This window comes from Gopherus evgoodei, chromosome 23 (genome assembly GCF_007399415.2).
Source record: "Gopherus evgoodei ecotype Sinaloan lineage chromosome 23, rGopEvg1_v1.p, whole genome shotgun sequence".
In the NCBI taxonomy this organism is placed as follows: Eukaryota; Metazoa; Chordata; order Testudines; family Testudinidae; genus Gopherus; species Gopherus evgoodei.
Genome location: NC_044344.1, coordinates 11,999,496 through 12,023,991, shown reverse-complemented (window position 1 = coordinate 12,023,991; position 24,496 = coordinate 11,999,496). Strand labels below are relative to the sequence as shown.

Sequence of the window (24,496 nt, the reverse complement as noted above, 5' to 3'; positions counted from 1 at the left end):
CGCTGCATCCCAACCAACCCCAGTTCTGCCCAGGGCTCCAGGCTGGGAGCATGTCCCTGATCTACCTCTGCCTCCATTTCCCCGACTAGTGTCCTTGCACGGGAGCTGTGGGGATCCAGGGCCTGTCACTTGCTAATCGCTCCCTGAGCGGCACAGGGCTCTGAGAACTGTGCCCCACCCACCCACCCACACAAACAAACACAACAGAAGCAGTGTTGGTGTCATGGGGCTCTCACACTGCTCTGGCAGGCGCCCAGACACAATGGGAGCTCTGGACCTCTCCCGAAAGGGGCTGCATGGTGTGCTTCATGCCGGGAATGGCTCCCCCACGCTCCTGCCACGCTGCTGGCTGAACAGAGGGAAGCCCCGTGGGAACTGCTGTGGGGCTGGAGGCTGCTTGGAGCATCACTGCAGCCGAAGTCAATGGCCGGTGGCAGCCAGCTTTCTGGCACGCTCGTTCTCTTGGCCTCTTCCCCCTTTCGAGCTGAGCAGCCCTGCCAGCACATCCTGAGTTGGTTTACAGTGCTGTTAATGGCTTTGCTCTGTTTGTTTTCATGAGGGTTTGTTGATTGTTTCTCAGGGGCCCCAGGGCAGGTTCTCATGGGTCTAATGTGCTGCTGCACCCTAGGCCCCGGTTATTTCAAAACCTGAAGGAAGATGCATTACTCCAGCTTTGCAGATCGCTGGGTCGTATCCCTTAGCAGAGCCCAGCTGTATTGTATGAGGTCCGAGCTCCCGTGCTCTGGGAATCGATGCAGATTTCCAAGCTGTCACGGAGCTGGCTGCAGGCATCTGGGGGAAAGAGACTCACTCAGGGAATCGCTGGCTCTGTGCGTCTGGGTGATGTTCCTGAGCAGAGGTGGAATTTAGATAAATGGGGAAATGCAGCTGGCTGAATAAGGGACGTGAAAGCAGCCGATTACTGCAGTGTCCCCTGTTTCTGGGGGAAACCCCCCTGAGAGTCTTTTGTTTGCCTCCTGTGATCTCCACAGCATGAGCCACACCTGGCTGGGGGAGGAAAGGTAGAGTGAGGGACCCCTTCCCGTGGCGTGAGCTCGGCCTCTGAAGGATGTGCAGCTTTGCCCTCGCCAGCGTGACATTGCGCTCTGACCCATGGCGTACAGTGCATCGCTCGGCTCCCTTATGAGCTGCAGATCTAATGGGCCAGGGCTCCCCAGCAGCCTGAGGTAATGGGAGGAGCAAATGTTCCAGACGCTCCGGGGTGTGGCCCTCCCCTCGCCCTCGCTCTGCCTCCTTCCTGGTAGCAGGTACATTTGTAGGAGCTACAGCTCCAAGCACTGGACCTTCTGGCTTCCTGTGCTGAACTCCCCTCTCAGCAACCAGCTGACGGTCAGCAGAGAGGGCATCAGCATAGGGTCCGAGATGCTTCAGGGCAGTATGATCCAAACTCTGAAACCTAATGAGGACCGTTCAAGTGTCCACAACAACTGCTTTGCTGCTTGCCTCAGCAGAAACGTCCCGCTCTTGGAGGGTGTTGGGAGGTGCTGGGATACTCCCCGCTCTCCCCATCCTGCCCCTTGCTGTTAGCCAGAGCGCTGCTGCTAGACCCAAGCTTGGGGTGACTCGGGACAGCCCCCATCCACCCCTTGACTGACCAATCTGTGATGTGTCTTGTGCACGCCTGAGCCAGGGGAGACGGTGCGGCCTAGAAACTCCAGACCTGTTTGGCTGATTCTCAGGCCCTCAGCAAGGAGCGGAGTCTCCAGGGGGTTCAGGGCTGGCTTGGTGGCTGACTCTCCATGATCTGAGAGTTGCTGTGATCCTCTGAGTTCTAGGCTGGAGTTACTGGAGCTGTAGACCACTAACCAATAACAAGCTGTGGTACAAATGAGGCGGTGCTGGGGGGCAGGGTGGTGTGTTTGTCTGCAGAGCCCCAGTGCATGGGGCTCTGGTCTGACGTGGGTATTAGAAGCTGCTCAGGAGTTCAGCCTGCACTCACCTAATGCTGCCGTTCTGTGTGTTGCTTGCAGGCTGAAAAGAAGGAAGATGGCGGACAAGGTCCTACCACAGAGGGTAAGTGCTGCTGAGCGAGGGTGCTGGGCTCCAGCCCTGGAGTGGGGCGTACTCCTGCCGGGGGAATGGTTTCTTTGTTACCTTCCTGCCCTTGGAGGGTAAGAAGGTGCCCAAGGTCTTGTGGCACCCTCAGTGGGGTGGAGATGAGGGGAGGTGATGCACCCTCTGTAGCAGCAGGGGAAGATGATGCCCATGGGTTAGGGGCTACCCCGGGTGGGACTGTGGGAGACCAACAGTGCCTTGATTTTGAGAACCCTGGTGGAGCTCCTGAGCAGTTAGTTGTTCCCTTTCTGAGCCTCTGGGCTTGTTGACAAAGGCCATTGCCACTGGGGGTTTGGTCTGCCCTGCCCTTGCTGGTGCGAGATCACCTGCTGGGCTGGAACCCTAGGCTGGCTGCAGAGTGGAGAGGCGGGCTCTGAGCTGGGTGGCAGTGCCCACGGGGGCAGGAACGTGCGGCCAGCCCTGGTTGGTGAGCGCCCTGCTTGGAGTGCTTGGCAGGTGCCTTGCGGGCCCATGCTGGGCACGCTTGCAGTGACACTGGTCTGGAACGAAGCTACATCCTCCGAGATGGACTGTGGGGAAGGTTTGGCTTTGCACCCGCCTGCCTGCCGGGGTGAGCCGCACAGCTGTAGAGTGTTAGTTGGGGCCTGAACAGCTGGGATACCTAGCTTCAGACGCCCCAGGCGTGAGAGTTGGGTTGTCCAGGCATTGTGGGTGGGGATGTGAGCTGGGGTGGTCAGGTCACGGTGGTCCGGCCCATTCAGCTGGGGTGGGGATTTCAGGGTGTCCCGGGGGTTGTCTGGGCTACTGGGCAGCTTTTCCAAATGGCATCAAGGCCGAGCTGGGCTCCCATCTTGCTGGGCTCTGTGGTTCTAGTGACTCCTGGCTCAGAGGCTCGGCACTGTGACTTGGGAGCTGCTGCTGTAGGGCATGGGGGGAGCGAGCCGTAATGTGTGCATGGCCCAGTGAGGGCGGAGACCAGCAAGCCGTCCCTGCAGGGAAGGGGCAGGCGTGCAGTGCGGGCCCACGGCGGTTCTGTGATGGGCTCTCTGTTTGGTAGATCCGGGAGCTGGTCCCAGAGTCTCAGGCCTACATGGACCTTCTTGCCTTTGAGCGCAAGCTGGATCAGACCATTGCCCGGAAGAGAATGGAAATCCAGGAGGCCATCAAGAAACCCCTCACGGTACGTGACAGCCCTGGAAAGTCAGATCCTGCTTGGGCAGTCCCTGCTTGTGATCCAGCTCTTGTTGGAAGGGCATATAGCCAGAGCCACATGCCAAAATAGGGGCTGGAGCTGCCCCGTCTGAGTGGGGCCCACCTCACTCCCGGGCCTTCCTGAGATACGCATGGAAGAGGTGGCTCTCCAGCCAGCTGGGACCAAGAGGAGCGTGCAGCCGAGCAGCAGTTTCATAGCCCTTTGTGTGGCTTGGGGGAGCACGGGCAGACTGCAGCCACAATCTGGCCTTGTCGGTTCCTGTGTGCATGCTTCTCTCCTGCCCCCTCCCCGACCGCTGTGGGAGATGGCACTCCCCCTCCCAGCAGCGGGTATCTGTGGGGAGGGGCTCTGGGGTGGGTGCTCGCTGAATCCAGAGTGTTCCTCTGTTTCTCTCCACACTGCAGCAAAAGCGAAAGCTGCGGATTTATATCTCCAACACCTTCACCCCGGGCAAGGAGGAGGGGGATGGCAGCGAGCGCGTGGCCTCGTGGGAGCTGCGCGTGGAAGGCAAGCTCCTGGAGGACGTAAGGACACTGCTGCCGTCCTGGCAGCCTCCACGCCGCCTGGTGCTGCAGAGGGGAGCTGAGAACTGTTCTTGCTGGGGGAGCTCCATGCAGCTGTTCAGCCCCCATCTATCCCTCCCCATGTTCGGGGCCTCTCTCAGCCCAGATCTTCCCTTTGATAGCTGTGGGACAGGGAATAGCATGGGTTCTGGACTTTGCTGTCTGACCTGGCTGTGAGGGAGGCTGTGAATGTCCACACTGCACCTGGTACTCTGTGCAGAGCCCCACAGCACTGGCAGTACCCCCTTCCCCCCCTCGCCCCATGTGCCAACAGGTTTCCAGGCCCTGCCCCAGAGTGGCCCTTCACTTCTAGCTGTGTAGGGCCTCTCCATCGCACCCCTTCCATAGCCTGGCATTGCAAACTCCCCGTCCCTCTTCCCTGTGCCCCATGTGTCACTGGAGCCTGATCAGGATCGGGCACAGCTTTGTGCTCCCTGGGCCCCGCAGCACCAGTGGCCACTCTGATGTGCCCACAACCGTCTCCGAGCAGCCAGTTGAGGAGCTGCCTGTACCTCTGTAATCCCCTCGCCCTGTCTGTCTGGGGACTGGGCTCTGGCAATGGCCTGCTGCACTCCTGCCCCCCGGCACTGCAAGCTGCAGGGCCCCGGGCTGGGGAAGGGCATGCCGAGCACTGCACTGGTTTCCTCTCTTTCAGCCGAGTAAGCAGAAGAGGAAGTTCTCCTCCTTTTTCAAGAGTCTCGTCATTGAACTGGACAAGGAGCTCTATGGACCAGACAACCATCTGGTGGAGGTGAGGCGCAGCGCGGGGTGGAGCAGCTGTCTCCTAGCAGCACCCACAGCAGGTCTCTGGCCTGCCAGCTCTGCGGTTCCTTGGAGGCCTGGGGCTGGCTCTGTTGCACGCTCGGTGGAAGGATCCTTTTGGCCAAGACCCAAATGGCCCAAGGGAGACCATTAGGCAGCTAGTCACCCCTTGAGCACTTGGTACCCCAGGGCTAGTGCCTGGAGCAGAGAGCCGCTCTGGGGGGGAGCTGGCAGAATGGCAGTAGTGCTGGGGCTGGCATCTGCGTGGCTGCACTGGGCCCTCCCTGCAGGGAGTGGCTGGTGCTTCCTCTGGCTTCCAGCTTGTGGCTTTGTTTTGTTTGTGGCGGTGTTGGCGCGTGGCCCAGAATGAAGTGGCAACTGCCTGGCCTGGCCTGCCTCTCCCCCCGCCCCCACCTGGACGACTCCCAGCAGCAACTGCCTGCCGCTTGCTGCCCCCGCCCAGCAGCCCTCTTCCGTTAACCTCTTGGGGCCCAGTGCAGGTTGGCAGAGGGAGCTGTTTGGGGAGAGGAGAACTGGGAGTGGGGTGTGGGGCGGTTTTGAGAAGTGGTGTTGGTGAGGAGGAGGAGCCTGGGGGGCCCTTGAGGTGGGCTGGGTGCAGTTGTCACTGGAGGCTGGGTGAGGTTCAGGTGGGGCAGGGGGCAGTCAGACCAGGGGCTTGGGGAACTTGACAGCCTGAGCTGTGGGGAGCAGGAGGTGAGAGAGGAGCCCGAGGACAGGTGAGGTGCAGGGTGAAGGAAGCAGCCCCAGCCCGAGCTGCAGACCCAGCAGGACCAGTCGGAGGGGCCTGGTGCCGGAGTTGGGCTGTCCCAGTACTGTATAAATGGCCCTCGGCGTCTGGGCAGGGCAGCGCTGGGCAGGCCTGGACGGGTGCAGGCACTACCCTGCCCAGTGCCTTCTCCTGAGAGATCCCTGCCCTGAAATCCACTAAGTGGAGCTCTGTGAGGCAAGATGGGAGTCTAGGGGTCAGAGTGGGCCCACAGCGTCCCCGCTTCTGGGATAGAGCAGGCAGGAGAGCTGGGTCTGGTGAGCTTCCTAGGGCTCTATGGGGCGCTGTAAGGGGCTGTACAGGGGTGCTCTCTGGCCCCACCATGTGAGGGGAGGATTCCTGGCTGCAGTGGGGTGCGCACTAGACACTTCCAGCCTTGGTGAGGCGTGAGAATCCCAAACTTCGCATGGTTGCTGGTCCGGGGCTAATGTTGCCTGTCCCAGCCCACAAACGAAGGTCGTCATAAATCTGCTTTTTACCCAGGCAGCCCTGGGGGAAGCAGGAAACCTCTGGGAACGTGATGTGCAACTGGCCGGTGAAACTTACTGCCAGAGCTGTCACTGGGCAGGTGGCAGATCCTGAGCTGGACAGTGAACACTGTGGAAACCGTCCCAGTCCCAGGCGTCAGCCAGCCTCTCACGGGGTCAGAGACCCACCCCCCCTCAAAGCAGATCGTTCCAGAATGGCCTCCAGCATGTAGTGTGGGCTACTGGGCTAGATGGACCTCGGCCCTGATCCAGCCAGGCAGTTTCTGTGTTAACTTATAGTTCAGCGTGGGGAACTTGCAGGCTGGATCCAGCGTCTGCTTCATTTCATCCGGCCTGCAGCAAGTCTCCACACTGCAGGCCAGAAGCCCCGAGCCTTAGCGCCCCCTCCTCCCCCCCGCTGGACTGGAGCCAGGAGCGCTGGCTTGCTCCATGCAGGGGGCAGGTTGCCAGGCTGTTAAAAGTCTGGTTGGCTCTGCGAAGTGACCAGAAGTGACCGGCATGTCCCTGTGACTCCTAGGCGCAGGGGTGCAGGGAAGCTCCGCGTGCTGCCCCAGCGCTGGCTCTGCAGCTCCCATTGGCTGAGAACTGCAAATGGGAGCTACAGGGACCGCAGGTGCAGGCACCGCACAGAGCCTCCTGGCCCCTCTGCCTAGGGGCTGGACATGGCGCCACTTCTGGGAGCAGCATGGAGCCAGGGCAGGCAGAGAGCCTACCTCAGCCTTGCTGCGCTGCCGACTGGGAGCTGCCAGAGGTAAGCGCTGTCCGGCCAGAGCCCGCACCCGGAACCCCATGTTGGAACCCCATGTCAGACCCCCCTCCTGCATCCTGACTCCTTCCCAGACCCCACACCCCAACCCCCTTCCCTAGCCCTGAGCCCCATCCTGCATCCAAACTCCCTCCCAGACTCTGCACCCCCACCCCCTGGTCAGAACCACCTCACACACCTTAACTCCCTCCCAGACCCCCCACCTGCACCCCGAGCCCCCTCCTAGACCCAAACTCCGCCTCGGAGTCTGCACCCTGAATCTCCTCCCACACGCCAACCCCCTTGGCCCCAGCCTGGAGCCCCCTTCTGCAGCCCAAACCTGCAGCCCCACCCCAGAGCCCGCACCCCCAGCCAGAGCCCTGACCCCCTCCTTCACCCTGGCGCAGAGCCCTCTCCCACACCCTGAACCCCTCATTTTTGGTCTCACCCCAAAGCCTAGGGGAACCCTGAGCCTCCTCACACCCCTGTGAAGCTCTGTGTGGCCCACACTGATTTTTTTTTTTCCTGTGGGTGAGTGGCCCCTGAAAGAGAAAATGTTCCCCACCCCTATTATCGTTGATTTGAACTGTTTTTGAAGCTGCTATAACAGGTCTCTGATTGCCAAGATCTGCCCATCGACGATTTTTGAGGGGGGGATTGGGCCCTGGGAATAATGGGTCAGAGGTGCCATGTGCTCCATGGCACAGTGGGACCCAATTCTGTAGTGACACTAATGTATTCAAGCTCTGCAGTACCCCTCAGCACACACACTCTCCCCCGCGCCCCCCCGGTGAGTCCTCGCTGAGAGCGTGTTCGACAGGGATCTCCACTGTGCTCGCCGGGGGGCTCAGCTCCTGAGAGAAGGATGGCAGGGCCCAGTCTCAGAGCTGTTGTTCCAGGCTGGCTGCAGGCTCCAGTTATGCCTGGTTTGTGTTTCTGAGCCTGTCTGCACCGTACTGGCTTTTGTTAGGAAAGTTCAGGTTCTGGGCCACGGTTCTGTGACCAGTCCTGGGGCCCTGGAATTAGGGTGACCAGACAGCAAGTGTAAAAACATCAGGACAAGGGGTGGGCAGTAACAGGAACCTATATAAGAAAAAGCCCCCGGAATCAGGACTGTGCCTATAAAATTGGGACCTCTGGTCACCCTACCTGGAATACCCAGCGGTGTACTCGGAGGTGCTTATAGGACTTTGACTCTCCTGCCCGCTCTAGTGTGATAGCTGCATGGCTCCAGGGCTCTTGACTTGTGTGTCCGACTACAGCTCTGCTAACGAGCGGTTTGTGTGAACCCCTAACAGTGATATCCGGAGTTTCTGTATCCTCCCTCGGCCCGCCAAAGCCGGGAGCTCTTCAGAAACCATCCGCAAACCCCCCAGGGTAGAGGGCGGCAGGGAAGTGGGACACATTGAGCTGCACAAGCTTGCAGGGGGGGTTTCAACCGAGGACGGGCTCAAACTCAGCTGCCCTGGGATGTTTCAAGTCCACTCGGAGCAGCTGGGTTTTCACAGACCCTGCACAGCAATGCGGTCAGTAATCGGCCAGGGTGCCAGCCCCAAGCTCCCTGGCGCTGGGTCAGGCTCCAAACTGCTGACGTTGGTGTAACTAGCGAATAACGTGTGTAGAGTGCCCCCTCGTGGTCTTGGAACTAAATCTCGGTGGCCTTTTCCCTAGTGGCACAGGATGCCCACGACCCAGGAGACCGACGGCTTCCAGGTCAAGCGCCCTGGCGACGTCAATGTGAAATGCACCCTGCTGCTCATGCTGGATCACCAGGTGAGCCCCTTTGGGGTCAGCAGTGCAGCCTGGCGCCCCCCGTCTCCTCCACTGCCCAGCCTCCCTCCCCTTAGCAGCAGGTAATGGCGTGGCTGTGCCGGGAGCACAGGGAGGGGCTGACTGGCAGGGACTGTCCCTGGGACAGATCTCCTGAGCAGCCCATCAAGTGACCTTAAGGAGCCAGGGAGGGGAGGCCCCCAGCAAATGTATGTAAAAATGCCTGCCATGTGGTGCATGCTGGGGCATCCCAAAGGCAAAACATTTACTCGTCTTGAGCGGGCATAAAGCTCCCCCCAGGGAGGGCAGGTTCGGCAGCGTCTGCTGGGTGGGGGGATTCATTCTCGCCATCCTGCCCCACTACCTCCTGCCCATGTGCACCACCCCCTGAGGGTCCTGGGGCTGCCCTGTCAGCTGAGGGTGGCTGCACCCTGCCAGAGCCTGCTCTTTCCCTCTCTCGTCCCTGGTGGGTCTCTGAGGCCACCTGCTGACTGTACCTGGATGGGGAGGGCACGTGCTGGGTCCCACAGCTGGAGAGGCTGGTGTGGCCCAGCCCCAGGTTTCATAAGCATGTATGGCCCTGAACAGTGAAGGAGCCAGGCCTCTCTCTCCACCCCCCCGTGAGGGTCCTTTCCCCAGACAGGGTCTGGCCCCCATGGGACCGACTTCTCTTCCCCCCCCTCCCCCCCCGCTCCTCCCAGTGGCCTGTTCTCCCCCCCGCCCACACCCCCAGCAGATAATCAGCCTGTGCACTGGACAGTTTTGGCCTCTGCCTGGGGGTTAGCTGGCCGCCATGCAAGAGGGATGGGGGGCCACTGTGGAGCCCTTGGCCAGTGGTACCCAGGTCACCAGGGACAGTGGGGAAGGCAGTGCCCAGGTGGGTCCATGAGAGGCTCTGTCCTTGTAGGGAGAAGATCAGATCAGAGCACCCTGGCGGCCCAAGAAGACTACAGATCCCAGCAGGCTGTGCTGCACCCCGATCCTATCAGCCCAGCCGCACTGCATGCTGGGATAGTGTTGTTGGAGCTGCACCAGCTCTGGGAGAAGGGCAGACAGCTCCCAGCTGGGCTGTGCCGTAGCTTGAATTTCAAATGGCAATAGCAGGCCACCCCCCCCCCCGGACCCAGTGTGCCCACCCAGGGAGGAGGGGTGGCTGCAGACTTGGTGTTGGCGGGTGGTGCTGGGAGGGAGCGCCCGGGTACCTCGGTGGAGCCAAGACGCCTGGGCTCCTCCTGGGGGCACTGTCTCCATATCTGTGTCTCGTTGCAGCCTCCACAGTACAAACTGGACCCTCGCCTGGCTCGCCTGCTGGGTGTCCACACCCAGACCCGGGCCAGCATCATGCAGGCCCTGTGGCTCTACATCAAACACAACAAGCTGCAGGACAGTCACGAGAAAGAGTACATCAACTGCAACCGCTACTTCCGCCAGGTGGGGCTGGGGCTCCCCACTCCCTCCCCGCCCCCTGGGCTGCAGCCAGCCCGGCCTGGCCCTGCCCTGCCCTCCCTCCGCAGAGACCCGCCCCTTGTCCCCACCCTTCGCCAGCCTCAGCTCAACCCTTTCCCTGCCGTGCAGAAACGGGCTCAGCATCTTGCCGCAGGGCCCAGGGTGGGCGAGGGGAAGGGCTCTCTGGGCCGTGCCCATGCAGGGGGTCTCTGGGGGAGGAGTGCTGAGGATCTGGCTGCCCTCAGGCCCGTTGCTCTGTAGCGTGCCCCACTCCCTGTGAGTGTCACTGAAGCGTTTACTCACCTTACACCAGCAGATGGTGATCTGGTCCCTGCCCATATTGGAATCTGGGTCCCATTCCCCTGTGCTCCCCACTGGCTGAAGGAGCCTCCTCATGGGGGCTGCTAATCCTCTGACTCCTCCCCCCCAGATCTTTAGCTGCATTCGCATGCGATTCTCCGAGATTCCCATGAAGCTGGCAGGCCTGCTGCAGCATCCAGATCCCATCATCATCAACCACATGATCAGGTAGGGCACGGCATGGCCCCTGCCGTCTGCTCTGGGGCTGGGACTTACCTGGGCCGGACTGGGTTTGGGTTGCTTTTGGGATTCTTTTCTTCAGCGTGCTCAGGCTGGATGGGCAGGAGCAGCTGGCTCTGGAGCAGGAAATGGGAACGGATGGCATCTGGCTGGAGGAGGTCAGGGGATGGGGCCAGCACTGGTTCCAGCCTGGCCTCAAGATGTGCTGAGCTGTGTGCAGCTCATTCTGTTTCCTGCCAGGCTGGTTTTGTGCGGGGTGGAGGCTGGTCTCCTTGGGGGGCGGGGCTGCATGTGACCATGTCTCCAGCTGCGGGGCTGGTTGCTGCTTGCAAAGTGCCAGGTGTGGGCCCTAACTGCCAGCCTCCCCTCACCCCCCAGCGTGGATCCCAACGACCAGAAGAAGACGGCCTGCTACGACATCGATGTCGAGGTGGATGACCCCTTGAAAGCTCAGATGAGCAACTTCCTGGCCTCCACCACCAACCAGCAGGAAATTGCCTCCCTGGATACCAAGGTTTGGGGCCTGTGTGCGCCACCCTTGGGCCCAGTCCTCGCCCTGTCTGTAGAGAGCAGGAGCCTGAGGCTGTGAACGGCTGGGGTCCTGGCTTACTGCAGGGTCGCCAGTCAATGCAGAAGGCTCCATGTCCCAGAGCGCAACGCAGCATGCAGCCTACGCGATCCAGAGACTTCCCTGGCAGCTCGCCCCCAGTCTGGGCAGGGAGATAATGGGGTACCCAATGGATTGGGGCTGGGGGGCTTCTTGGAAGCAGAGACCAGGCAGCCAGAGGGAGCCATTAGAAATTTTCTTGTCTGCTCTCCCCATGCTTCCAGTTCGACAGGCCTGAGCTGTCTGTTGCCAGTGGGGGCTGGGGCAGCTGGGTCATGTCTGCATCGTGGGGTGAGCCCATCAGCTGGGGGTGTCTGCAGCAGTTAGAGTCCCTGGGGCAGATCTGGGGCTACCCTCCTGGAGGGCAGGCAGGCTGCGCAGGGGAGAACTGGTATCAGGCTGTCAGCAGACTTCAGGCAGACGTTGCTGCACCAGTCACCCTGTTTCATGTTTTCAAGCTTCCCCCTCCCCCATGTTTAAGTAACAGCTGAGATCCCGGCTCTGGGTGAGGCCTGCACAGCACCCAAGCCTGGGGTGGGAATCTGCCGCTTCTAGCTTGGAGCTGTGCACTGCACTGGGCCCCTTGGTGCACCAAGCCATTGGGCTGCAGCTGGCCACCGAGGGGAGCGGGAAACGGGCCCCTGGTTGGATTTACTGCCCCATCTGAGCTGCGTGCCAGGCCAGCAGACAGGGAGCAGGGCACCTGGGCCGCAGGCCAGCAGCCTCCCGCCGAGCGAGCGAGATTCAGTCCTGGTGCGGGCTCCCCTCCTGCAGAGTGCTCTCTTGCCCCGTTGGCACGCTGCCTGGCCATGCCTGCCCTGGGAGTCCAGAACTGCCTGCCCAGGGCCTGGCCATGCAGGGCAGGGTTAAGGAAGCAGTTTGGGGCTGGAACTGGAATCCCTGGTGCTAGCGTGCCAGGGAAGAGCCTAACACCTAGAAGATGGGGGAGGGGGCTCCCTCTGTGTCCGGCGCTGGGCTGGGGGATGGGTTACCCCCCTGCACCTCAGCTCCAGGGACTGGGCCTGGCTTTACGCTGCGCTGCTAGCCCGTGTGTTCCTGAGCTTTGGCACCCGGAGGGAGAGGGATCCGCTCATTTCTCACTGAGCCTTCCCTTGGGCCCCGCCTAGCCTCTCCCCCATGCTTGGAGCATTTGACAGACAATCGCAAGCAAAATGGCCAAGCCAGGCATGCCCCGGCTGGGTCCGTCTCACCCGCTTTCTCCTGCTAGATCCACGAGACCATTGAGTCCATCAACCAGCTGAAGACGCAGCGAGATTTCATGCTGAGCTTCAGCAACAACCCGCAGGACTTATTCAGGAATGGATCAAATCCCAGAGGGAGGGACCTCAAGGTACAGCTGGGGCCCCACTGGAGAGCCGAGCTGCTGCTGAGCAGGGCCTGGGGTCTGGCATTACCTTGCAGGGTAATGCAGTAACAGCCCCCTGCAGCATGGGGCGTCTCCCCTCCGGAGCAGGCTCTGCCTGGGCGCGTGCCTGCCCTGCGGGACTGTGATTGTGCTGGTAGGGGCGGGGTGTCCGGGAAGTCTGCTGAGGGTCCTGGGATGGGAGCAGCTGCCATGAGCCCAGCAGTCTGTGTCCCACTGACGATTTCCTCCTCCCCATGCGGTGCTGCAGATCATAACAGACGTGACTGGGAACCCCGAGGAGGAGAGACGAGCTGACTTCTACCATCAGCCCTGGGCACAGGAGGCTGCGGGGAGGCACATCTTTGCCAAGGTGGGAATTCCTGGCGTGTAGGCCAGGCTCCCTGGGCTCGGCCCCTTAGCCCTTCCCAGCATCTCTGCCCCAGAGGGTGGGCAGAGCCCATGGTTCGTGGCCCGGTCACTCTGCACCTTTTCCTGTGAGCCCAGGGTTTGAACCTGCCCACCCTGGAGCTGAGCCAGGTCTGGGACCTCCAGCTGCGAACTGGGCGGTTTCTGAAGGATCAGTGCTCAGCCCCTCCCCTTTCCTGACCAGATTTGGTCCTTCCCACGCCTGCTTCAGAGCTCTGTCTGTGCCCTTCTGCAGGCCAGCCAGGAGCAGGCTGCTTCTCTCCAGCAGGGAACCTGACAAGACCCTGGTCAGTTTCACAGGGCGAGCATGAAACTGACCCAGCCCTGTGGGTTTCACTCTCAGCTGCCTAGGGAGGCAGCAGGTACTGGAGTCCTCCCCTGAGGGCGGAGAGCCCTGCGAGGCCTGGATTAGGTCAGATCTGCCCCACAGCATGCTGTGGGCATGGCCCGAAGCTGGGGCCGGAGCAGCGAGGGGGGCGCTTCGGGCATCAGGCCTGCTGTCTGAATCCTGAGCAGTGTCAGGGAACGTACCTCCCCCTTCCCTGCACTGCGGCCTCAGATTGGTGCTGAGGTTCCTGCTTCCAGGCCAGTGAGACCCTCAGCAGTGGAGAATGCCCCAGAGGGGCAAGAGAGCCTGTGCCCTTTGGTACGCGCCCCCCAGCCAGCCCTGCCTTTCTCCCAGGCCCCCTCCGACCTCACACCTCTTGTGCCTTTCAGGTTCAGCAGCGCAGACAGGAACTGGAACAGGTGCTTGGGATTCGCCTCACCTAGTGGGCTGGGCACGGCTCAGGGGCTCTGCCCTCTTGAGTGCCTGAGCCTTACGGTACATCTTACTGGAACGAAACAGCACTTGCAAAGCTCTGAGCCACAGGTGTCCCCGGGGGCTCCCAGCTCTGGGGCTTCTCGGGGTCAGAGCTCTAGCCAAAGGCATGGGGCACGTGGGGGTCACAGGGTCACCTGTGCAGCCTCTGCCCTTTCCCTGCCACTCTTCATCCCAGCCCCTTTAGTGCATTACTGGCCTCGCTTGCTGCCTTCGCCCTTCTCCCATAGCATTCAGTGCAGGCTCGGAGCTCCTCCCCTGCGAACCAGAGCTTCCCTCTCCCTCCCTGCCTGTCTGGGAACCGGAGCCTTGCTGGAGTCGCTGCCCAGAGGGTAAGAGCTCTCCCTGAACCGAAGCCAAGGGGCCACCTAGGCACTTCTTCATACTGAGCGATGTGGCCAGAGCGTCACAGCAGCCTCCTGGGCTTCAGCACTGGGAGGCCAAGGCCTTCGCCTGCTGAAGCCTCTCCCCTGCGTGTGGAGGGCAGGCAGCTGCTGGCGCTTTTGAAACCAAAGCTTTGTCCATTCCAAAGGCCGGCCGAGCTGGCGGTGTGTTTTGCACTATGGTTTTGGGAGCAGGTTTTATAAAAAGCCTTTTGTACAGTGGGTTTGTATTTGATGAATAGACAAGGTTTCCCTCTAGTCCTGCCTTCACCCCTAAACCTATGCAAGGGATTCACTGTGCTCCTGGGCAACCAAGCGTCGTCTGACAATCAGCTGAATGTTCCAGCCTCTCTCTTCACATGCAGCAGGTGGGGGGATGCTGTGCTGCCTGGCTGCAGCCACCGTTACTCAGGGCAGTGCACCCAGGACTAGAGCCAAGTGGAGAAACCAGTGTCTGTTACAGCAAAGGTGACACTGTGAGCTGGGCTCTCCCACGTGCCTTAACCCAGCCCCAGGCTCCCCAATGCTGCCCTGGCAGGAGGGGGCAGGGCAGCCCTGCATGGTAGAATTAGGCAGGTAGGAGCCGGTGGGGCTGGGAGTGAGGCTTGGGCCACCTCTTCTTGTAACCGGGTTGGATATTTTCTAATAAAAACATTTAGCAGCAGCTTACACCAGTGTCTCCTTCCTCACCACCAGCTGAGCAGAGCCCCCCCTGCAGCCAGGAAACAGGAGCTCAAAGGCCCAGGGAGTAACCATGTCAATATATCCCCCAGCCCCAAGGGGCAGGAGCTGCATCTCACTGCCTGGGCTTCAGCTGCTAAAGGCAGGGTGAGACCAGCCTGCCCCAAGCCAGGGCTTGGCACTGTGTTCCCTTCGTGTTCAGCCGCTGGCTGCTCAGTCCCCGTCACCCAGCCTAGCTCCTTGAGCTGTGACCTAAGGGGGGTGGCAGGAGCAGAGGCAGCTTTCCCCTGTTTAATATCCCTCCCCCCCACAGCCAGAGTCTGGGGAGTAACTGGCCAGCACAGAGCTTTATTAATGAAAAGTGAGGGGCCAGGACCCCCCCTAGTTACTTCCAGAGTTTCTTGATGGACATGTTCTTCTCGCTGTCCTTCTGCATCACCTGCATGGGGGGAGAAGGGAAGAGTTAGGCCCTGCTTATGGCACTCAGCCCCAGAGTGAGGTCACCTGCATTTTCCTGATCCCCGGCCCGAGGCAGGAACCAGGCTGGGCCCCTGGAGCCCTCTCCGGGCAGGACCTCGCACTCGAGCTCAGGGCACTGTCCTGTTGATGGCCGCAGTCCCCTTGGCATTGACCACAGGCAGGGCAATGGGCAGAAGCTGAGACTCGGGGAAGAAAACAGCTGCTGGGGAGCAGATTTCCCAGCACAGTTGCAAAGGCCAGGGCAGGCCGGCCCCCTAGAGCAGCAGCATCTCTGTGCAGATGGGAGGCCCCAGGAGTTGCCTCTAAAGCCAGTTTAACTCCCCTCTCCGCTGCTCTGACTTCCCACTGCGACTCAGCCACAGGCTCCTCCCTTCCTGAGTGGCCAGCAAGGGACTGGAAGCCCAGGATCTGCCCGAGGGAGCAGCTGCAGGGGAAGGTGGGCGAGGCAGAGCCAGGGCAGGGGAATTTCTGATTTTACCACTTGAGTGGTGCTGGGACATGTGGAACTCCCAGCCAAAGGGGGTTTTATTGGGGGCCCGTGTTTAGGCAGCATGGGGACGGGCGCACGAGCAGCCTCCCCCATCTACCTTCTGGGGGCCCCTCATTTCTTTGCATTCCTTCAGCCTGTCTCTCCCCCCACCCCCCTTTTGGGGAGACCAGGGCTGATCTCTGGCAGCCCCTCCAGCTCTGAATAGCCCCAGCCATCAGTCCCTGGGAGGGGCTGTCCTACTTATCCAGCAGGGGGCTGCGGGGTGGCAGGGCAGCTGGACTGGGGGCATGGCCAGCAGCCCCCAAGGAACGGAGGCGCCTGGTGCACTGAAGCCACCGCCACTGCCCCCACCCACTGCGGGGGCAGCGCGCAGCGGATTTTACCTTGGCTACGGCCATTTCAAAATCTTCCTGTGTAACATGCACCCTCCTCTCCCGCAGGGCGTACATGCCCGCTTCCGTGCACACCCCCTGCAAGGGCACAAGAGCAAGGAAGAACAGTCACACCCCCCTTCCTGCACAGCCCCCTCAACACGCTGAGGTAGCAGTTCCCCGGTAGAGGGGCAGCGTGTGCCTGGAGTCCTGTACGGCTCCTGGGGACCTGCCCACTGCACCCACTCCATCCCTCCAGGGGAACGCAGTGCGCTCAGCATGGCCCGAAAGGGCCCCGCCTGCCCCAGGAACATGCAAGGAGCAGGCCCCTGGCAGCTAGTCCTGGCTCAAAGCCCCCTCCCCAGCTCATCAGGAGCAGCTGCTCCCGACCCAGCTACTCACCTTCACCTCAGCCCCCGACGCTCCTGGCATCAGCTCCGCAATTTTACGCAGATTTATCCCCCGCGTCAGGTTCATTTTCCGAGAGTGGATCTTGAGAATGTCCAGGCGAGCCTGTGGGGAGAGCCCCAGCAAGGGGGGTGAGGGGGCCAGCACCCGAGAGGTCAGCCAGCACAGGGAGGGAGAACGGCTGTGGGGCCAGGCTAGGAACCAGACCCTTTCAGTGCCATGACACTACAGACGCAGAGTTCAGCCCTTGGGCCAGGCCCACAGAGGATAGGGGGATGCCTGGCTGACCAGTAGCCCTGGAAGCCTGCAAGGGGCCTGCCACAGGGGAGTGCCCCCATTACCTCTTCATTTGGGGGCGGGAACTCGATCTTCCTGTCAATGCGGCCCGGGCGCAGCAGAGCCGAGTCCAGGATGTCTATCCGGTTAGTGGCCATGATCACCTGCAAGGGAGGAGGTTGTCACTACAAAGGAGCTGGGGCTTTATCCTGCAGGGAGGAGCAAGTGCCCCCTTCCCCACCCCCGAGGCTCAAGATTGGGGGGGGGGGGCGTACCAAGCCACCTGGCTTCAGCTCCCATCTGGGAAAAGAGGCAGCTGACTCCCCTCCTGCCCCGGAGGCCTGGGTCACGCCAGGCTCTACGCACCTTAATGTTCTTAGTGGCCTCGAAGCCATCGAGCTGGTTGAGGAGCTCCAGCATGGTGCGCTGCACCTCGCTGTCCCCCCCGGAGCCGCCCTCCAGGCGCGAGGAGCCGATGGAGTCGATCTCGTCCATGAAGATAATGGAGGGCGCGTGTTCCCTGGCCATGACAAAGAGCTCCCGTACCATGCGTGCGCCTGAGGGCAAAGCAGAGGGGCCCTGAATGCCCTGCTGTAGGATAGTGCACCGCCCGCCCCCCAGCTGCGCAGCCCTGGGGCTGGGACCACGGCATCCCCAAGGGCCCGGGCCTGGCCTGAGGAGTGCTCCTCTGCAGCACTGGGAACAGGGACACCAGGCCCTGGCCCTCGGGACTTGGTTCCTGCGGGCATGGGCAAGAGGCGTTCAGCACAGGGCCACGCACACAGGAGGGACTGATTTAAATCCCCGATTGCTATCTTGTTTTGCGTTTGTCCTGTAGCTATTTTCCTGCACCCAGGTTCATGCTCATGGGCTGGTATGATCATTACACGTGTCGCCTGGCCAACAATCCCGCCTTTCCTCAGCGCGCAGGGCTGCCAGGCCAAGACACGAGCTCACTGCCCATTCCGTTTTCAGATTCTTGACTGTCACTTCATGATGTTCGAAAACAGCAAAGGATTCAGTTATTTACTTGTTAATTCCTTGACTTGGGATTGGAGTCAAGCTGCCTTTGGCTGGAAACTGGATTTCGATTAAGTGCACAAAACCAGCATTTTAAAACGGCTTCAGTTCAATAAATAACTCAGATGCGCTGGAAAAACATTCAGGTTGTCACATGTGTTTTGCATTTAAAGCAGCTCGATTTACTACACAAAGGAAGCATCCACTGAATGGGTAATGCTTCCTTTGTGAAATCCCAGTCGGCATCTCCCTGCATCCTTAGGTGCCCGAACCCCTTTGGAAATCTGGCCCCACATCCTTCAAGTTTTTAGTTAGCAGAGCTCATCCTCCCTCACCTGCCTGCTGTTCACAGATGGGAAGAGGGAAACAAGCTTCCAACTCCCAGCTGCTTTCTCAGCCTGGAATGAGCTAGTCCAGACGAAGGATTCTCTGCACCTGCTGGTTAATCTGACCCCCAAAGCGTCTCTGCTCCCCCAGACACTGGAAATATCGACACTTGGAAAGACGCAACTAACCAGCCTTCGCTCCACTGTGAGGACTGACTATTGTAACATGGACAACGTGACACTGGGACCTTCTGAAAGCTCCTGGGACGCACCATACTGGTTCTTTCAACATTGATAATGACACTCTCAGGCCTGAACACCGGCCGGAATAATTTCAACTCAAATTTCATAATTTCATGTTATTTTTAAAGAGAAAAATGTCTTTCATTACAGCACCTAATCCCATTTGTAGGAGGTTTTGTAACCATTGTATTTCATCCCTCTGGCCCCAGCTCTTCAGAACAGGAACACGGGCCCCACGGCCGCAGCTGTGAGGGGATCACACCACCCCCTGCCCCTGTGACCAGCCACCAGGGCATGGGAGGGTTAAACTCACATATCCGCCCCTCCCCGCCCCATTTCCCACATCCACACTTACCCTCGCCAATGAACTTCTGCACCAGCTCTGAGCCCGAGACGCGGATGAAGGTGCAGTCCGTGTGATGAGCCACAGCCCTGGCGAGGAGGGTCTTCCCGGTGCCAGGAGGGCCATACAGCAGCACACCCTGAAACGGCCAGGCCAGCGGCATCAGCTGAGGGCGCTGGGTGCAGGAGCGGCACTGCACGGCCTGGCACAGACGGGCACTGGTGCCACCTAATGGGCGAGCTGCCAGAGCCATGCCCAGTGCCGCGGGCGGGCAGGTGCCTGGCTTTGGACAGGAGGGGACGGACCAGGTCTGCAGCGGATTGGCACCATGGGGACGCAGTTCACTGGGGGACTGCTCAAGCACTGCCTCCTCCAGCAAGGGCAGCAGGGGGCACTGTGCTAACCCCTGGGTGGTACGAGGCTCACCCCCCCCTCCACATGGGCGAGGAGCTGCCATCCCCTGGGAAGGGCTGAGGCAGGAGACTCGCACCCACCTTTGGCCCTGGCCCTGCTGCAGCTGCCAGCAGGGAGCCGTGCTGGGCTCTGGCAAGGAAAAGGGTTGTTACAGCTGCTTCCCGTGGGGAGCATCTAGGCCCTTCGAGCAGCCGTCCCTCCCCCCAGCTAGCACTGCAGTGGGGTGCTGGCAGCGCCAGCTTGTGGGTGCACAAGGGCCAGGCCCCTCCTCTGGCAGGCACTGGGGTCCCACCCACTCAGTGACTGGTTCCCTGCTCCCTCTCCCAGCACGGCCAGAGAACCGGAGCAAGTCGCAGGGGAGAGCGGGAGCTGCTCCATCATCCCCATTACTGGGAGCTAGTAACGAAGCTCCTCCCCCTCCCGCATGGGGTGGCGGGAACCATCCATGGACAGGAGAGGGCTCCTGTCTCCCTGCCAGCCTCGCCCAGAAACTCGGCAGGGGACGTGTTTGGGGCACCAGCCCCCAGCAGTGCAGATCTGAGCTGCCCAGGGCTGGCAGAGCCCCTCCCCGCGGCAGGGCACAGCTAGGAATCCTGCCCCGGAGAGTGCTTGCCTTGGGCTGGGCGATCCCCAGGGCCTCAAAGAGCTCCGGGTGTTTGACGGGCAGCTCGATCACTTCCTTGATCTCCTTGATCTGCTTGTCCAAGCCGCCAATCATCTCGTAGGTGGAGTCCGGGACCTTCTCCACCATCATCAGGGACACCAGCGGGTCCACTTTGTTGGGCAGGATTTTGTGGAGCGTGTAGCTGTCGTTCCTCAGCGCCACGCGGCAGTTCGGGGTCACCTGGAGACAGACGGGCAGGAACTCACCACCGCGCTACCCCCCCTTCAACGCCAGCTGGCGGGAGCTGCCTGCCGGGCATCTGCCGCACTCGCAGCACCCCAGCCTAGGCACCCAGCCTGGGCACCTCCCCAGCAAGAGCTGGGCAGGAGCGTGGCCCACGGAACCCCCCGGGCTGGGCAGCAGCAGCTGGTGGGAAGGGAGCAACACCCTCTGCTGCCCCTGGCAGGCTGGTGACGGGCACAAGGGAAGGCAGCTGTGGCCAAGCTGCCCCCCTCTGCCCCCAGCTGGGGCGTGCTGCTCCGAGGGGTGGGTTCACCGAGGGGCCTGGTACTCACATCATTGATGTCAATGTTTTTATCAACATCCACCACAAACTTCCCTTCTGGGTGAACCTGGAACACAGAGCAGAGACCTCTGGGGTGGGGGTGCATACGCAGCTCTCCCCCTGCCCCGCTCCAGTACGTCCACACAACCCCCCCCCACTCATCCCCAGCCAGTGTGAACCCCCCCAACTCATCCCCAGCCGGTGGGCACAGCCCCCCCTCAACTCATCCCCAGCCGGTGGGCACAGCCCCCCCCCCAACTGATCCCCAGCTGGTGGGCACAGCCCCCCCTCATCCCCAGCCGGTGGGCACAGCCCCCACAAACCCCCCAGGCAGCACAGGAGAGCCAAGGCCCTGAGACACCCTCCCCCTGCTCCTGGGCAGGCCCCTGGGGCGCCTGGCTGGGGCTCCCAGGGTTTCTGTCCCCGGGCTCATTTGGGGAGCGAGCCCAACAGCAGCCAGGAGAGCGACGGTCCCTGGTCAGGGAGCAGATCCGCAGAGCCCTGAGCTCATGAGCCTGGCTGGCCACCCCCCCACGAACCCCGGGCCCCAGGCCCTGCTCCATACCTTGACAAGCACCTTCTTCTTATCCATGGCCCGCACCACCTCGCCCACGTAGGAGCCCTGCTCCTGCAGCAGCTGCAGCTCCTCCCGCAACAGGCGCACTGCAGTGCAACAGGGAGCCGTGAGCCCCAGCCTGGCCCCACCGCGGGGGAGGCCAGCAGGGACCGAGCACGGGGGAGGCCGGCGGGGACCGAGCACGGGGACCGAGCGCGGGGACCAGGCCGGGGGAGGCCAGCAGGGACGAGGCGGGGGAGGCCAGCGGGGACCGAGCGCGGTGACGAGGCGGGGGAGGCCAGCGGGGACCGAGCGCGGGGACGAGGCGGGGGAGGCCAGCGGGGACCGAGCGCGGGGACGAGGCGGGGGAGGCCAGCGGGGACGGCCAGCGGGAACCGCGGGGGAGGCCAGCGGGGACCGAGCCCAGCCAGCCCCCACTCCGGGCCCAAGCAGAGAGGGCATTTCCAAGGCAGGATTAGCCAGCCACTGCCATTAACCCAGAGAGGGCAGGCTCTGCTCACTCCCTACATGTGCCAGCCCAGCCCCTGGGGACTCAGCAGCCACGCTCTGGAGTCAGCGCCGGCTTCCTTCTCAGCCAGGGGTCAGAGCCTTTGTATCCCCGGGAGAGCACGCCTGGGGAGCAGGGCGCCCGGCTGTCCCACTGCGACCACCGAGAACCCAAGAGACCATCCAGCCAGGGAACGCAGACGAGGCAGGGGAGGCCGGCGGGAGCCGAGCGTGGGGACGAGCCGGGGGAGGCCGGCGGGAGCCGAGTGTGGGGACGAGGCGGGGGAGGCCGGCGGGAGCCGAGTGTGGGGACGAGGCGGGGGAGGCCGGCGGGAGCTGATCGCAGGGAACGTGGGGGAGGCAGACAGAACGGGGAACAATCCAACCCTAACCGCGGGAGGCTACTCTCATGGTATGCTCTGGACACCCTTCGCATCCCACCCATCAGGCCGCTCCCCCAGGCAGGGGGCGACACTTTCTTGTTTTCAAAGCACCAATTCAGGGGGAAATGAGCACGTGGAATGGGAATGAGGCAAGGGAGGCCAGCGGGAGCCGAGCGCAGGGAGGAGCAGGGGGAGGCCAGCGGGAGCCCTGAGGTCAGCGGGAGCCGAGAGCAGGGAACACAGAGGAGGAGAAGGAGCCAGCGGGAGCTGAGCGTGGGGAACGCAGACGAGGAGGGGGAGGCCAGGAGGAGCTGAGCACAGGGATGCGGAAGGGGAGGCCAGCGGGAGCCGAGTGCGGGGTACGCGGGGGAGGCCAGCGGGAGCCCTGAGGCCAGCGGGAGCCGAGTGCAGGGTACGCAGGGGAGGCCAGCAGGAGCTGAGTGCAGGGTAGGCAGGGGAGGCCAGCGGGAGCCCTGAGGCCAGTGGGAGCCCTACCTTTGGCGTTCAGCTCATTCCTCTGCGCTTGCAGGCGGCGGAGATTCTGGCTCTTCTCGTTCACAATGAGCTTTGGGGAGAGGGGGAAGGGATAAGCCCACAGGAGCCCAGGGGTCCCCCTTGCACAACCAGCCCCAGCACGGCCCCTCAGCTCAGGGTCGGCTCCTGAACACGGCCTACCCGCCAGTCTAGCAGCTAGGAAGTGCCCGTGCATTTCCGGTGGGCAATGTGCAGGCTCCTCCCTGGGGAGCGCTAGGCCACCATCCCCACCTCACGCCCGTCACTACAGCAGCCCTTGCACCGGGTCCTCCCCAGCGCCTCCAGCGTGAACCGCTCGGGAAAGCAGCCTGCACTGGGAGGGGAGGGGACCCAGCTATGAGTGTCTCTTACCACATAGTCTGCACCCAAACCCAGGCTAACAGCCTCCTGGTCACTTTGTCCCTGCCACAGGAGTAGGGGTACCACCACCCACCCTGACACCCTGAAACCTGGGCAAGGGGCCTCTGCCTAGGCAAACTGCTTCTGTGATACCCCCCTCCCCCAATCTGTTATTGGGCGTGCACCGCTCTGTGGAACAACAGTCAAAACGGCCCCTGCCAGCCCTGCCTTCCGCAGAGTCAGGCCTGCTGGCTTGGGGACGCCTGCCACTGACGGCAAGAAACGCTGCCCTAGGAAGGCCCCCGCACCTGCCTGCTAGTTCCTGGCTCCCAACCTGCACCTCCCGCTGGGAGCTCTCTGGGGCCCCAGCCCCGCTGACAGAGATGCTGGCACTGAGCACAGGCTGCAATGGCTTGGAAGAGGCGGCTGGTTCCCTCGGAAGCCCCATGAGAAGAGCTGCCCAGCAGAGATGGCAGCTCCCCTGCCGCAAACCAAACTGCGCATCCTCAGCACCGTCAGACCAGCCGCTCCGGCCACCCACCTGCTAGAAACGGTGCCCCACCCCGACCCCACTCCCTGTGGCCAGCGAGCCCCCACAACCAGCTCACCTGCAGCTCCTCGATCTTGGACAGGTAGTACTGGCGGAGCCCTGTCCCGCCTTTGCCTTCATCCATCTCCATCTGCAGAGAGCACACGTCAGGACCCGTCCCGTCCACTGGCCCAGGGGAGCCCCTCGGCGCGAGACCGGGGGGCTCCTACACGCGGGAGGGGAGGTGCTGCTCGTTCTCCAGAGGAGCAGAGGCTGGGCACTGTCCATGGGTTTGGCAGAACAGCCCCTGTGCTGGCTGCCAGCTGCCAAGCGAATCGAGAGCCTCTGCCCTCTCCACTCAGAGCCACAGCCCGGCTGCAGCTCAGGGCCCCACAAAGGCTTGATCGGGGGTGACGGCAGCCCCAGGGCGCCCCAGAGACCCCTGACTGAGTGGGGCGCAGGGCCACTCACATCCCAACGGCCTGCAGAGCCAGCTTCCGCACAGGCAGGGTCAGCCTGGGCCACAGGCCCCTGGCACAGAAAGGGTAGGAGGCGGCCCCCTGTGGCCAGCCCTGGGGAGGGGACCCAGCCCCACCGCTCACCCAGGGAGCAGGCACTGTCCCAGGGCAGCCCACCCAAGGGGGCTGGGCCCCACTGGCGAGGGAGGAGCCATTTCCCCCTTGGTTCTGCACAAGCGTCTGCAACAAACCCACCCCCGATCCCTCCTCTTCCTCCCTCGCCCAGGATACCCTCCCCCACCACCCATCCCCCAGCCCCCCACCCCCGATCCCTCCTCTTCCTCCCTCACCCAGGATACCCTCCCCCACCCCCCATCCCCCCGCCCCCATCCCTCCTCTCCCTCCCTCCCTCGCCCAGGATACCCTCCCCCGCCCCCCATCCCACCTCCCCCCGCCCCCATCCCTCCTCTCCCTCCCCCCTCCCCCCATCCCCTGCCCCCGATTCCCTTCCCCCTCCCCCCGTCACCCCCTCCCTGCCCGGGACCCCCCATCCCTCTCCCTCCCCTCCCCCCCATGCCCCGCCCCCGATCCCTCCCCCCCCCGGCCTGACTCAGCAGAAGGGGCCCCGGCTCCGCGGAGCCGCCCCGCGGGCAGCACGAGCCCCCGCGACCCGCGCGGTCCCCTCGGCCCGGCCGCGCCCCCCCCCCGGGTCTCTCACCTGCTCCGGCCCGTCCACCGCCATCTTCTCCGCCGGCATCTGGGCACTGGGAGCAGTCAGGGAACTGACGCGCACTGCGCAGGCGTAGATAGACGGGCGGAGCTATCTGCCCACATCCAAGATGGCCGCCGCCTCGACCCTTTCCCCCGTGCGCAAGCGCAAGCAGCGCGTAACCGTCATTTCCTTTCTCTGACTGTGAACGCTCAAAACACCCATCACGCTTCCGGGCTCCAATGACCACACCTAAGATGGCCGCCGGCGCCGGTCCTTAGCCGCCATCTTGGTAGGGTCTTTCCAG

The 24,496-nt window shown here is 62.4% G+C and overlaps 2 protein-coding genes across 5 annotated transcripts in view; one reads left to right on the top strand and one right to left on the bottom strand.

Moving 5' to 3' along the window:
• SMARCD2 (SWI/SNF related, matrix associated, actin dependent regulator of chromatin, subfamily d, member 2) overlaps positions 1-14,622 on the top strand; it is a 33,231-nt gene extending 18,609 nt beyond the window's left edge. For all 3 annotated transcript variants that reach the window (XM_030541250.1, XM_030541251.1, XM_030541252.1), the window contains exons 3-13: positions 1,992-2,034; positions 3,095-3,217; positions 3,655-3,774; positions 4,469-4,564; positions 8,267-8,368; positions 9,635-9,796; positions 10,242-10,339; positions 10,730-10,865; positions 12,187-12,309; positions 12,593-12,694; positions 13,468-14,622. In XM_030541250.1, the coding sequence (XP_030397110.1) occupies positions 1,992-2,034; positions 3,095-3,217; positions 3,655-3,774; positions 4,469-4,564; positions 8,267-8,368; positions 9,635-9,796; positions 10,242-10,339; positions 10,730-10,865; positions 12,187-12,309; positions 12,593-12,694; positions 13,468-13,521 (1,159 nt within the window). In that variant the 3' untranslated portion in view covers positions 13,522-14,622. The remainder of the gene's footprint in view (positions 1-1,991; positions 2,035-3,094; positions 3,218-3,654; positions 3,775-4,468; positions 4,565-8,266; positions 8,369-9,634; positions 9,797-10,241; positions 10,340-10,729; positions 10,866-12,186; positions 12,310-12,592; positions 12,695-13,467) is intronic.
• A 344-nt stretch (positions 14,623-14,966) lies between these two features.
• PSMC5 (proteasome 26S subunit, ATPase 5) lies at positions 14,967-24,302 on the bottom strand. 2 transcript variants are annotated; one of them, XM_030541253.1, is made up of 12 exons: positions 24,199-24,302; positions 23,102-23,173; positions 22,116-22,185; positions 20,740-20,837; positions 20,185-20,241; positions 19,619-19,849; positions 18,604-18,730; positions 17,026-17,216; positions 16,725-16,823; positions 16,378-16,488; positions 15,988-16,074; positions 14,967-15,073 (listed from the first exon to the last, which is right to left on the bottom strand). In XM_030541253.1, exons 1-12 carry the CDS (start codon positions 24,235-24,237, stop codon positions 15,020-15,022), a joined length of 1,236 nt encoding a protein of 411 aa, XP_030397113.1. In that variant the 5' UTR covers positions 24,238-24,302; the 3' UTR covers positions 14,967-15,019. The 2 variants fall into 2 exon arrangements, with proteins under 2 accessions (XP_030397113.1, XP_030397114.1); XM_030541254.1 differs by lacking the exon at positions 24,199-24,302 and adding an exon at positions 23,625-23,715.
• Positions 24,303-24,496: the final 194 nt, after the last annotated feature.

Bases quoted from the DNA above. Each gene is read 5' to 3' on its own strand.
- PSMC5 (XM_030541253.1), bottom strand. From the start codon at position 24,237: ATGCCGGCGGAGAAGATGGCGGTGGACGGGCCGGAGCAG. The intron at 20,838-22,115 runs GTAGGGCTCCCA...GTTGCACTGCAG, and splicing joins GAATGAGCTGAACGCCAAAG to TGCGCCTGTTGCGGGAGGAG. The intron at 19,850-20,184 runs GTGAGTACCAGG...GTCTGTCTCCAG, and splicing joins AAAACATTGACATCAATGAT to GTGACCCCGAACTGCCGCGT.